At 47.0% G+C, this 14,049-nt stretch overlaps 1 protein-coding gene across 1 annotated transcript in view; it reads right to left on the bottom strand.

Annotated features, from left to right (window-relative positions):
• Positions 1-14,049, bottom strand: part of Slc6a2 (solute carrier family 6 member 2) — a 40,021-nt gene that overhangs the window by 20,731 nt on the left and 5,241 nt on the right. The window contains exons 2-3 of the mRNA XM_028871499.2: positions 9,081-9,212; positions 6,689-6,926 (exon numbers count right to left, since the gene is read on the bottom strand). Of these exons, the coding sequence (XP_028727332.1) occupies positions 6,689-6,926; positions 9,081-9,212 (370 nt within the window). The remainder of the gene's footprint in view (positions 1-6,688; positions 6,927-9,080; positions 9,213-14,049) is intronic.

Here is a 14,049-nt window from a genome sequence, read left to right as displayed (position 1 = left end):
ACTCAGAAACTGCCAGGGGCACCAACTGTGAGCACAGCTCTGTCTCTGAGCATTTTTCCCCTTCAGGAACAGGATTCTCAACTCACATGTTAGTATTAATCGTCTAATGTCAAAATAAATATTTCTCTTTCTTGTTGCTGTTGGAGGTTCTGTTTCACTATGTAGCCCAGGCTGGCCTGGAACCCATGGCAGTCTTCCTGCTTCAGTCTCCCATGAGCCACCAAAACAGACAAAATCAATCTTTTAAAAGATGTTTTATAGCATAAAGAGATCTGCTGCTGTCTATTCACTCTTAACCAATTAAGTCAGAGCCTCTGGGGAGTTGGTACTTGGGCAGTAATGTCTTTGATTGACAGCCAAAGATTGAACCTACTACAACAGAGGCCTACCCAAATGACAGGCTTCTGCTAGACCAATTTGAGCCTTCCAGAAACTGTCTACTTTACTGGTATAATACAATTGGCTTTCTGTACTTGAGGAAGAGAAGGCTCAGGGAGGCTTCTGAGAAGTGAGCTTGTAACTCTTGTGGAAGCCGGGGTGCTTGGAGGAGCGCACAGATAAGGGTAATGGGAAGTTGAACCACCTTGACTAGACCAGCTCAAAAAATCAGGCTCAGTGCTGCTGAGAGTGTAGACTCCCAGTCTGGAGATCCACCATCTGAGGAATTAACACTTGTGAGTGGCCTGTGAAAGTGTGAAGACCACTGCTAATGCTATCTGCTTCATTCATTCAGTTAGTAATTCATTCATCCCTATCGGATGTCTAGTATTTGCATGAACATGAAAGGAAGTAGAAGAACGTGTCACAGAAGCTTTTCAGGCTCCCACAGTGGGCCCTGTCCCCGGATCCTGTTTAACCTGATCCCATGCCTAGACCCAAGCTCTCTGTAGCTCTGCTTTGATCCAGGCTGTGTGCTAGAGGCTGGTGACTCTAGCCTGCATGAAGCACCCGGGATAGGGCCCATGCCAAGAGGCTCATGCTAACATCTTCAGCAAAGGAGTCTCATGAGGATTCAGTTGCAGAATGTGGGCCATACCTTGAGCCCAGGAAATGCTTCACAAATGGCAGCTGTAGCTATTACCGCATCTGGGGCTAGGCTTCGGGGAGCAGTAGCAGGTGTCTGCAGAAGAAGCTGAAGAGCATTCACAAGGCTCCACAAAGAGTGTGAGCTGGCCAGGCTCTTCTGACAAGGCTGCCAACAGCCAGGAGAGCACAGGATGAGCGGGGCACAGAGGTGGAAGACATCGTTTGTGAATGATGAATGAAGCTGTGTGAGTGATCAAGACCTACAGAGACCCGCATCCCCCAAATAGCCAGTCTCTGAAGCCCCAGGTCAACCAATTTGGCTTCATACTGCTCACCATGTCTCATATCCTCCTAACAGTCCCTATGTCTGGCCCTTGGTAGTCCTGGCTCTGGTTCTCACTAGCCTGTCCCATATCAGACCCCTTATCCTCTCCCTCTAAGACTGTTGAAAAGGTTACTGGATCCCTCAATCCTGGTCTCTCTGCCTCACACTAGCTCTCTTAGATCCACTCTCTACTGCTTGGAGATGACACCTGTGCACATCGGTCTCACCCTGTCACTCTTTTGTCTCCAAATCCTCAGAGGCCCCCTATCACCTAAAACAGAGCTTCTCACCGAGACACTACTTCCTGTGTCTGGATCTAACACATTATACATAGAGGGAAAAGGCTGGTGCTGGTATCTACTGAGTAGAGGCCAAGGACAGACACTGCCAAAGATACAGGACCGTGGCTACCCCACCCCGCTCCCCAGAAAGAATCATCCTACCCTAAACTACGCATGTCAAGTTGTGAAGTCTATCTATAGAAGGTATATAAGCCCACAGCATGAGGCAGCCTGCAGAGCTCACCACTGCCAAGTTCATGCCTCCCTCGTCACACCTGCCTTTTGTTCCTGGCAACAGCAAGACACTTGTCTATACTCTTCAGACGCTCCCCGGTCCCTAGGCAAGGGTCTGGGAAACTTCTGTTCCTGCATCCTAGAATACATTTCTCAACCCAGTTTGTCAGCCTGGCCAATCTTTGAGTCCTGCTATTCTCAAATCAGAAGTGGTTCCCTGACTTATAGCCTTTATTTCCAGAGAGAGAAACGATGGAAGGTGGGAAGGGAAAGAGAAGAGATAGGAAGAGAAGAAAGGAGAAAAGGAGGCAGTGAGGATAGAGTGGAATGAATGGCTGAATGTGACCAAAAATAGAATGAACAGTCTAGCCTTACTTGATACTTAATTCTGCTTCATGTCATAGTTTTATGAGTCCAATGTGTCAATTGTCATTTGGCTAATTTGACTATTAAAAATCACACACACACACACACACACACACACACACACACACATGCGTTAGCTCTCTCTCTCTCTCTCTCTCTCTCTCTCTCTCTCTCTCTCTCTCTCTCTCTGCAGAGACTCACCCCTGCTTGCCTGAAACTTGGGAAAATGCCTGAATGTCTAGTCACACAACTGAAGTTGCTCTCATGGAACATGCTTCCCCACATGCATTTGAAGAACCAGATTCCAGAGCTGATCATGGAGAAGAGAATTGAGGGCCAACCTCCCAGGCTGTGGGGTTGGCACAAGTAACTTGGGTTTGTATTCCTTTTCTGGCAGCTTAATGGATGTGAATCATCACTAAGGGCACCATCCAGGTTTTCCTAAGCCTTCGGGCCAAAATGGCTCCATTTCCCACTTGACATTTAAGCGTGAAGGGTTAGTATTGGGGAGGAGGGAGAATTCCCTTCCTCGCCAACGGTGTCATGGGTAAAAATTTTCTATCCTGAAACATTCACTGAAGGTGTCTTTTTTAGATAAAGACCTTAGTGGCCTTCAGCGGTGGAGCTGTGTGGCTTCAGGCCCAGAGTCTGGGGAGAGGAGCAGTTGTGTTCCCTTGAATGATATGTTCAGTCTGTCGGCCTAAATGAGTACAAGATGGCAACAAACTTGACCAGCGTGCCTGGGGAAAAAGAAGGAATTACCCAACCTCCACAGCGCTGGCACGGGGACTCACATTTGCTGGCTCTCCAGACAGAGTTGAGTTGTCTTAAAAGCAGAAGTATTTCAATAAAAGGGAAATATACTACAGAAAATCCAAAGGCAGCCCATGACAATGCTATGCTCTGGAAAGTTTATAGGCAGGACCGAGGAAAGGGAGGTGTGAGAAGCGCTCCTGAAGGCCCCTTCTCTCCTGAGCCAGACCTCTGAGACGAGAGCCCTGGGGCAGACAGCCGAGGCCCAGCTCTGCCTCAGACCTAAAGCTGGGCCTCTACTTAGCTGTCTGACCATGCCACTCATTTTCTATCTCCACAAATGGGGAGAATAAGGTAGGGTTCAGATGTGAAAGCTCGCTCAGAATGCAGCTCAGGGTAGTCATGAAGGCTTGTGGGAGCAGGAGACAGAGGAGAGGAAAGGAGAAATCTATAGAGCGGAAGGTTTCTGACATTCTCCCTGCCTTCTGCTCTCTCGCCTAGGCCCCCAGGCCCCTGTGTAACCTCAGACAAGAATGTTCTCCCTCCACCACGTGGCTGGGCCTGGAAGGAGCTCAGAGCAACAATAGCACTAGGTCTCCTCTCCCTCCTGCTGTGCGTCTCTGCGGGAGCCGACATGCTGGCCACTCAGGGGAGGAATCAAATACTAACCAGACCAAGATGGGGGGCTTTCATTTACCACTTTAATTTATAAGAACAATGACTGCCAGGAGCTAAAGAAAAACAATGCTGTTTGCTCTGTGAGAGGAGCATGCCGGGAAGCATGGATCAGCAGTACCCCCAAGCCTCCATTTTTCACTGTTTCCCTGTCCAAACCACACTCATGAAATATGAAAGAACTCCCAGAACTTTAGCCCACAAACTCTGCTACAGCTCTGGGGTCTGAGTCCATGCTCCTCTGGAGAAGAATAAAAGAGGTGCTAGATTTTCTATGGCATGAGACCCCACAGGGAGAGGGAACTGTAAGGACTAATCCGGGGGCTTTCAATGATGGCTGGATGGTAGGATTCTGGGGAGAGACTGATAACAAAAGTCCATGTGTCCTGGATGTACCCAGGCTGGTAAGATCCTGTCAGCAGAGCCTTTTAAAACTCCCCAGGTGACTGTAATGTGTAGCCAAGATTTCACTTCACCACACTAAGAGCTTGGTCCTTGGACCATGCTAGGGACAAACTCACTTCCAATGCCACTTCAAAACTGGGGACCTGGGATGAGGCATTTGCTGATTGGCTCCCATTTCCTCATTCATAGAGCAAGCAACATTTCAGGTCACAATGGTCATAATGAAAAGATAGTACTAACCAGGTTCCATCCTAATGGGAAGGTCCCTAAGCAGAAAGGTAAACAACTCAAAATAGTTTCCGGAAGTCCTTGAGACTGACCAGATCAACTAGGCCACTGAATGCCAGAGTGAGCAATAAAAACTGATGGTTCCTCTGAGAACAGAGCTGCCAAGAAGACTCTCAGAGGAGAGAAGCTGCAAAGACTCTGAGACCAGCTCAGCTGCCTGGAAGAAGCAGAAACCAGTGGATATGCCTAGAAAAGCTTTTGACCAGAGTCTCTTGAAAAGGACGCTCTCCAACCTGCTGAGCTGCCTGCAGATTGTGCAGTGTGCTCCAGGATCCCAGCTTTGGGGAGCTGTCTATCACCCATGCTGGGGTGGGCTTTGGTGATACAACTGTCCTTGAGTCACTTCTGCTCCAATAAGTAACCAACCCCTTACTGACTTCCCTGTAAATAACCCCAATAAAACTCATGGTTCACCAAGTTGGACTTGGGTGGTATCTGTACTTTCGTCTGTTGGGATTTGTGTATGACCTGGGAGATAAATCTACATAAGTGACCTGAAAGCCTCTGCATATATAATCTATGTTTTCGTTTAGCAGAGTGTGGGGCTTCTGCAATGGATCACATGAGCCTTGAGGATGGAGTGCAGTGGGGTCTAGCTGTCCTGTTCTATGCCTGTGGTCTGGACTTTGTGCTCAACCACCAACATGTACATAGGGTATTGTTCAAATGAGGCTGGTATTGGAGGGATCAGTTGAGGCTGTCTTCTGAGGACAGAAATATACTAAGTTGTGTGACAGAAAACAAGTCAGCCACTCCCTTCACCAAGACCTAGGAAAACAGAGAAGAGACCAAGAGGCTAACAGGGTGAATAGTGATGGCTCAGGAGTCAACCACAGATCAAATAAATATTCAGGATCCCATGCTGATTCAAGTGAGTAAACTGGATTAAATACATGAGGGGAAAAGCTGGTCTTTACAGGAGGGCTCTACTCAGTTATTCTAGAAGGAATGATGGAAATAGCAAGCGACAATTAAACGCTATAACAGAAATCTTTACCTGCAAAAATTAATAATAGGCACTATGGGTTAAAGTATGAAAAACATGATACTTGCATAACCTTAAAGTACCTCACTGAAAGGCAAAAATTACCAAAGTAAAAATATCTCTATCCTGGAAGACGCTGGCAGCTTCCACCTTTGCCACGTTCAAGGTTAACATCACAGGTAACAAGACAGATTGGCATCATGTCCTCCAGACAAGGCTCACTGAGAAAAGCGCCACAGTGCCTCTATGGTGCCCTTGACAAAAGTGTACAACCTCAATCAGAATGTGAGAAACCAACAAATAAATCCATCTTGACATATATTTCATAGACTCACTAGCCAGTACTCTCTAGAAGTGTCAAGGTCAAGAAACCCAAGGAAAGCACAAAGAACACACCCATATTGGAGGGGACTAAGCAGATGTGACAACCAAATATCATAACATGATGTCGGGAAGTGTGAAATTCACATGAGGTCTTCAGTAGACTAGCTAATAACATGTGAACATTATTTTTCTGATTTCCATAGTACAAAGCGGCTACCCAAGGTGTCAACATTAGAAGCCGGGGAGGAAGGGCCCCATGTACTGTTCTTCCAGCTTTTCTTCTTCTGAAATTACTCCAACTGAAATGCTATAGTTTTTAAAAAATATTCTCTCCACTGCTACCAGCCAATCACACACACACACACACACACACACACACACACACACACACACACTCATACCACACACACACCCCACACACACACACACTCACACCACACACACACTCACACCACACACACACACACACACACACACACACACACACACTCACACCACACACACACACACACACACACACACACACACACACCACACACACACACACACACACACACACACACACACACACACACACACCAGACAGCTGTAGATTCCAGTTATGGAGCCACTATCTACCACTTAGCTTCAGGATATGTTCTTGGCTGACGTCATCAGTTCCTGCAGTCACTTCCTCTGAGTAGCTGTCCTCCCCTTGAGCTCCCATTCTTCCACATACTTAGTTTTAGTTCTTCAGTTCTCTCCAAAGTGCCTTTTATGTCCTACAGACCACACACCATCTTTAATACCATCTTGCTTCCTGTCCAAATGCTGACATCCTGGCTCCCAGCCTCCACTCCCCTGTCCTATACCAGAGGCTCCACCAGGTGCTCTATACACCCCTGTATCTTCTGTTCTTAACTTGGCATCAAGCCTGCACCTTTCAAATGCTGACTGCCATGCCCCTAGCTGGTCTGTAGTTCTCCTGAATGCCTGGCACAGCTCCTGTCCAGGCCTGAGTACGCAGGTGAGGCACCCATGACTTACTCATAAAACTCGGCAGCCGGTGTGAACTTGTATTTGGAGTATTTGGTATGGTCTCCCAGCACCGAGGCGTTGAGGAGTTTGGGGTCAGTGCAGTTGGGGCTGTTCCAGGCATGGCCGCAGTTGGTCCAGGGCAGGTTCAAGGTGAAGGATGCAAAGAGGTAGTAGAGTGACCAGGCAATGATGACATTGTAGTAAAAGCCAACATAGAGGGCAATGAGGATCACTGCGTAGCCCACTCCTGTGTGGGGACAAAGAGGTCAGGCTTTCGTCCCAGCCCCAAGGCTCTCCCCCTCACTCCTGGAAGTTGGCTCCAGCCACAACACACTCCTGCACCTTCCCTTTTTCTGGATCAGATTGCCAGAGCCACACCCATAATCTTTTGCCACTGCAGCTCTCTTGGTCCACTCATCAGGTAAACAGAGGTGCCGGGGCCTTAATATTATATCAGGTATTGGGGTGTAAGCACTGCAGCTCCCTCATCACTCAATCAGGGTGTGTTTCACATCTCTCTCCCTACCTGCAGTGAAACTGGCCAGGGACTGGCTCCTTAACTAGAGACGGGCTCCCAGTCTCCAACTGATGTTCCTAAGACCCTGCCACCTTCCCTGGTGACTCCTTATCTGTAAATCCTTTCCCAGGACCTGCTTCTAGGGAAGCTCCAACCAAGCACTCCCTGACAGGTTCTCAGCAGTGTGCTCACGGGGTCCAACCTCCACCAACTGTGTCCTGTGTTAACACACTGACTGAAAACTTACGAAGCTCCTGGAGGATTATGGCTGTGGCTCTTTTTTTTTTTTTTTTTTTTTTTTTTTTAAGAGTAGAAAATTTTCTTACACATTCATTGCTTTAAGGGATTATCCTCAGCATTTTCTTTTTTCTTCTTTTTTTCAAAATAGAGTTTCTCTGTCTAACAGCCTAGCTGTCCTGGAACTTGTTTTGTAGACCAGGCTGGCCTCGAACTCACAGAGATCCATGTGGCTCTACCTCCCAAGTGCTGGTATCAAAGGCATGTGCCACCACACCTGATGATCCTCACTAATTCTTAGTGCTGAGATTTAATCCCAGCTTCCTTGATACAGTCTTGGCCAATCAGAGTGTTGCTTCCCTGTAGCTACACTGATTGGTTAACAGATAGTCACAGGACTCAAGTCAAACCAGTGAAGCTTTCTCCGGGTCTTTTTAGTGAAGCCTTAAGTACATAAGGATTTGTTATTGTTGTTTTTGTTTGCACATATGTTTGTTGTTTTCAACTGTTATATTTGGCAGAATTTAACCTTGTAGCTGCTAGTTGTCGTCTTTGTTAGCAGTTGATAAGAATGCACCTGGGAATGATGTCAATATAGGAGAAAATAGACCTGAGACAGAGAGATTCCAGACCAGACAGTATTGTTTGAGTGCCTGGATCAAGTTGCACCTGACCAGACCCAAGACTTTAACATAAGCCAATAAGTCAAAGTCTAATGGTGTATATATATATATATATATATATATATATATATATATATATACCATTATATATATATTATTATATATTATTCATGGCTTCATTAAAGAACCCCGAGAAGCTTTCACTGGTTTGATTTGAGTCATATACATATACATGAAAATTCCATAATGAAGGCCATCACTTTGTATGCTAAGTTTATAAATAGTCAAAATTTGTAAAAATATAAAGAGTACTAAAAGCCATATTGAGTTGGATTTCAGGTAACTAAACAGAAAATATGCTAATCCACGTATTTTGTAAGACCGTTATGTCAACCTGTCCTTACCATGGACTGAGTATATACAAGGTGCTGAAGAGACTCTTGCCACTTAGGAAGAGGCTCATGGGAGACATATTTGTCCTCAGTGTCACTATTTTTCTAACCAGCGTTTGAGAGATACTGGCCTTGCTCCACACCCTTCTTCCAACAGTCTAGGGGATGGAGACTGGCAGTTGTCACGGTTACTTCCCACAGACCTGTTCTAAATTCAAGTACAAGTTCATCTTACAGCCATCATGGCTGTTGTAAGCTTTCTAAGGCAGCTTTCTGCTTGAACTTGAAGGCATCCATGATCAACTTATTATGCCTGCCATTGGAGAAAGAGGTGAGAGCAGAGGTATGTGTGCTGAGATCCCTGCTATCTTTGTATTTCCCACATATAAAAATACTCTGTAGTCATTCACTCAACAGTGGGGCCCAGCCTAGAGTCCAAGTTTAAGGCTACACTTGATATAACCTAATTTCTTTTTGTAAATTTAAATGGTGGACAGTCTTGACCTTGTCAATGCCTGTGAGCCCCATGTGAGACTTGGTCTGCCTTAAATCTCCCCTTCGGAGCAGATTCTTCAGAAGGCACCAAGTAAGGCTTTGGAGAAAATATTTGACTTCCCTCAGATCATCCCTACCTTTGAAGAAAGGGCAGATCTTCCACACCGTGGCTGCCCCTTCCCGGTTGTACTGGCCCAGAGCCAGCTCCATGTAAAACAGTGGCATCCCAGCAATGATGAGGAACAGCGTGTATGGGATCAGGAAGGCACCTGCAAAACATGGACACAGCATTAGACCTACAGGATAGCTGCCCCGTAAAGGGCTGCAGTCAAGAATCTACAATAGCTGTGAGGATCCTGTTCATCTGCTTCATCTGGCAGTTTCCCAGGGCAGGTGCATCTTGTGGCAATAGAGTTATAAAGAACACTTGATATACATATATCAGCAAACATGGCAGTCATCGTGTTCATAATCATAATAATGCATATCTACAGCCAGATAAAGAAATTCTGAGTGAAACAAAGCTGAAGAGCTGTGTTTCCCCAGCTTCTCATAGACTTCGGTGCATGGTACCTGCCATGAAGCACCACAAGATATAGCCTCTACCAAACTAGTCTAAACACAGAACCTTTCCTTTCATGAAACTTCACTCTGGAACCTTCCAGGCAAGCTCAACCTTTCCTTTCACGGGCAAAATGAAGGAGACCGGACACGGAGAGACAGCACAACCAATATCATGAGAGGTCTCACATGGCTTCCCAAATCCTGATTTTACTGCTTTCCCATTGGAATGCCACAGCAACCTATGAGAAAATGATGCAGTCAGGGTCAGTGTGTCTCCTGGGGGACATTGCTAGGCAGAGAGAGAAGTCAACGCTTCCTGATGGCATTGTTGATAAGTGACAGAAGGATTCTCCTTCCGACTTCCTTCCTGTCCATGGGGCTCACATGTATCCTGCTGTAGGCTGCTGGAGGAAAAAGCTGGTACAAAGAGGCCAGAAGAAGCCCATTCCCTGGGGTAGAACCTGAAGGGGGTCCTAGGCCACCGGAGACAATCCTGGTGGAATGAGAGGAGTCTCAGTGCCAGGGCTAAATCTCTGTGTGCCCTGACATCCTTGACGAGCTTCATGGGTTATCTGGTGCCATGACTCAGGGATGTATGTATGGCAGGCCAACAGGATCCAAGCAAAACAGCAGCTAGCTCCTTTCCTAGCACAGGCAGCACAAAACCAGACTCCCCCGGACATCTGACTGAGATGCTCTAACAGTGGCAGTCTCTGACCCATCCACACCAGGAAAATGAGCCACGTTGAGAGTGTGTAGAGATGACGGCACTGAGGATTTTAACACATCGCTCAGCAGCTCACTCTGTCCAAGGCCCTGCTGTGGCATGGGCACCTTCCATGCAACCTCACTATATCCTTGTGGCATTTCTACAGAGCTAAGCTCATTGCTAGCTCCATTTTATGAGTGGAAACTGAAGCTCTTCACTAAAAAGAACTGGAGCAGAGGTACACTGTATCCAAGGCAAGCTCACCCAATGACTCAGTGTCTGCCTCCTGCATGGAAAGCCTGGGGCTTTCAAGGATAAAGCACGATGTGCTGGTCCTGTTGTTATAAGACCCAAATGATTTCCAGCTAGACATAGGTCCAGGTTGGAGACTAGCAGAAACTACTGCATATTCGTATCATACATATCATGCAGTCGCAAGTATCTGAGTTCAGCTGTATAACCCAGAACCCCTCTGGCAGCAAATTAGTGCTGTGATCGCTCTCCAGAAGAGGAGACTGGGGCGTCAGGTCAAATCAAGTGAGCTGACCAGGCTTATATACCTGGTGAGTTATAGATATACAATTTGGGCCCAGATATGCCTGGCTTCTGAGTCGTAGGCCTGTTCCCAACATACCCTGCAGATTCTAGAGGGTTCTAGTGCAGATAAAAAACATGAGTCTGGGGCTGGAGAGATGGCTTAGTGGTTAAGGGCACTGACTTCTCTTCCAGTTCAATTCTCAGCACCCACATGGCAGCTCACAACTGTTTGTAACTCTAGTTCCTGAGACCCAACACCCATGGCAAAACACCAATGTATGTGAAATAAAAATAAATAAATTTAAAATATTTTAAATAAAAAAATATGAGTCTGAATAAGATATGGGAGGGGGGGTGTTTGTGGATTGAGGACAAGCCAAGCTATCTGGTCTGTTTGTCATAGGCTAACCCAGCACTCCAAAGTCTGCTCCAGGCTGGAATTCTTTGAAATGCCATGTATCAAGGTCTCCTTTCTTCCATTTAACTTCTGCCTTGCCCCCTCTCTCACAGGAAGAGCCCTTCTGGCATTTGTTCACATAGCTGGCTGGGATAGTGTTGATAAGGACAGTGCTGATGAGCGGAGTCCATCGGCTTAGTGAAAATCACACGTGCCCTTTAATGGGAACCTAGTCTGTGCCAGGCCACTCGGGTTGTACTTATTAGAACTACCCCTGAGAGATAATCACCACCACTCTGGCTTTACAGGAAAGGAAACCGAGACTTAGAAAAATCAAGTTGCTTGTCCATACTAGTAAACATTTACAACTTAGGTTCTAAGCTTGATTGGCCTGTGTCCCACTGGCTGTCACTTGCTACATCCCATGGGCCTGGAGCTTGGATCGGCAGAATAGGAAGTTAGGTCCTAAACAGTTGGATAGACCTGAAGACTGAAGTCAGTACCCCAAGGGGGAAGGGAAGAGGCAGATATCAGTGTTGGATGCTGGTTCTAAGATTTGCCAACAGACAGCCCACATTCCCTTCTACCTGGTCGAGGCGAGAGACCCAGCCAACTCATCACAGGTCTGCGTTAGCCAGTGCTCTTAACTCTAACTTCCAGATGGTAGCACTGCAGTAAATCACTCAGTGTGCAGCCCGTCTCCCCTGCTGCTGACTCCAAGTCATAGCAAGGTGAGCAAGTGTAGACATGGAAGGGGCTGCAGGAGCCACAGCTCTCCACAGTGAGTGACTCTGATGTGACCAACAGAAGCTTCATGGAAAGCAAATCCCAGAAGACTCAAGAACGGTGACACAGGGCACATGGGAGGTTGGAGGAGGAAATAGATGGAGTGTGTGATATAAATATAAATAAATATAAATAATAATATAAATATATGTTTTTTGAGACAGGTTTCCTCTGTGTAGCTTTGTGCCTTTCCTGGAACTCACTCTGTAGCTCAGGCTGGCCTCGAACTCACAGAGATCCACCTGGTTCTGCTTCGGTAGTGCTAGGATTAAAAGGGGTGAGTCATCATCACACGGCATGTAAGTTATATTTTAATTTAAATGTTTTAATGGATATATGGTGAGTATGAATGAAAACCAGAAAACATCCAATGACCCAACATCTCTGCTAAAAGAGAACATTAACTAGCACACTGTGTGAGCTCTCTTACAAAAAGCAGAAACAGGGCTGTGGCTGAAGGGTTAGGAAGGGGCTTCAGGTAGGGTAGCTGCAGTGGGCTGAGGACATCTCTTCATAACCAGCTTAGCAGTAGCATCATGGAGTTAAAAGCTGCTTATAAGTGCACCCGGTCTGCAAGGGACATCACTGTCATGTCCTTGTGTCCCTGTGTGTCTCTTGTGTGGCTGTACATTGCCACAAGCCTCACACAGGCCTTGAAAATCCAGAATCCTGTCACAGCTCTGGAATGCCTGTGTTGTGTAAGTGTAGAGCTCATTAGACAGACCTGGGAAAACTGTAGCAGGACACACACCCCCCCCCCGGAGCTCAGCTCAGCTTATAGGAGGTCCCCCCAAAACATAGGACTTCACATCAGCACACACCCATACATACTCATGCAATGCTAGGACTAGACCTTTGCGCGCGCGCGCGCGACACACACACACACACACACACACACACACACACACATGTTCACACCACCTTACAAGGAAGAGAAGTATCCATTGAGAAAGAGACTCTGGCCAAAGGGCCTTTGCATCATTTTAGTAAAAATGAAAAAAGATTCATCTCTCAGGGCCACTTACACTGCCAGATATCCCACCATTATAGAGGAGCTCCACTGGCACAGGAGGTTCTGGAACTTTCCATGTAAATACTGGTTCATCAGGAAGAGAAGCCAGCAGCCTCTAAGGTCACTAGATAGTCACCTGGGAAGGTAAAGGGGATCTGAGGAAAGGCGGTTGGGGCCAGGGTAGGAAGGGGCACCCAGAGGAATATGATGGCCCAAGTCTGAGGAACCAGGATGAGGTGTAGGGAGTGTGGTCCCTGGAAGCTACAACCAGAGAGGAAGGTCATCTAGACCAATCTCCTGAGGACAGACTTCCCTCAGCATTCTGGCCAAACTCTGGTGTGTTCAAGGAGTAAAAATGCAAAGAGCAGCTTCCTGGATGCCTGCAGCTCAGCTGTGGGCTGTCACTGCCTCAGGCTCCCATCAGGCCCAACAATGCCTAGGCCAATACCTAAAATAGCCAGATTCGGCCCCCTGCAGCATCTCGGGGACTAGTATCTAAGTTCAGCAAGCTACCCGAACTCTTGCAGGCCTGGGACACAGGCCTCTTGTCGACATAGCTCAAAATCACAACTGCAGGCACAGCTCCTCATTAAAACACATCTTCTTCCTTCTTTGACAAGAGGCCTTTGCAATAGTTCTGGTAAAAGCTCCAAATTTGGTATTCTCAGCTCTTAGAACTCTAGATTGAACTCTGCTGGCCAAGGCCTTTAGCTCCTTCTCATTGTCAGCCCCGCTGGTCACATAAGAAGTCTCTGGTATATGCTGGCGAGCTCTTCTATCCCGTGTCTGAGTTCTGTTCCCAGGCCCCTATAGGCAACAAGGCCTTGCACATTATTTAACGTGTTTGGGGTCATTTGCCCAGGAAAACCCAGAGCCAGGTATCTGAGGCTTGGATGGATGGAGGGACAATCCCTCTCTCACTTTTGTGTTGGCTCAAGATGACCTCTTACCTGAGCCTTGATACCCAAGCACAGCTCCTTACAAGACTCACGCCACCCTGGCAGAATGAGTCAGCTTCTCCCAGAGGCAGTGGGGGTGGGATTTAGGGAGACAAGTTTGGGGGCTACTCCTTTTCATGCAGCACCTCTCTTTGCACTGGCA

Source organism: Peromyscus leucopus, chromosome 5, assembly GCF_004664715.2.
Source record: "Peromyscus leucopus breed LL Stock chromosome 5, UCI_PerLeu_2.1, whole genome shotgun sequence".
NCBI lineage: Eukaryota > Metazoa > Chordata > Mammalia > Rodentia > Cricetidae > Peromyscus > Peromyscus leucopus.
This window is presented reverse-complemented; position numbering and strand designations above follow the sequence as displayed.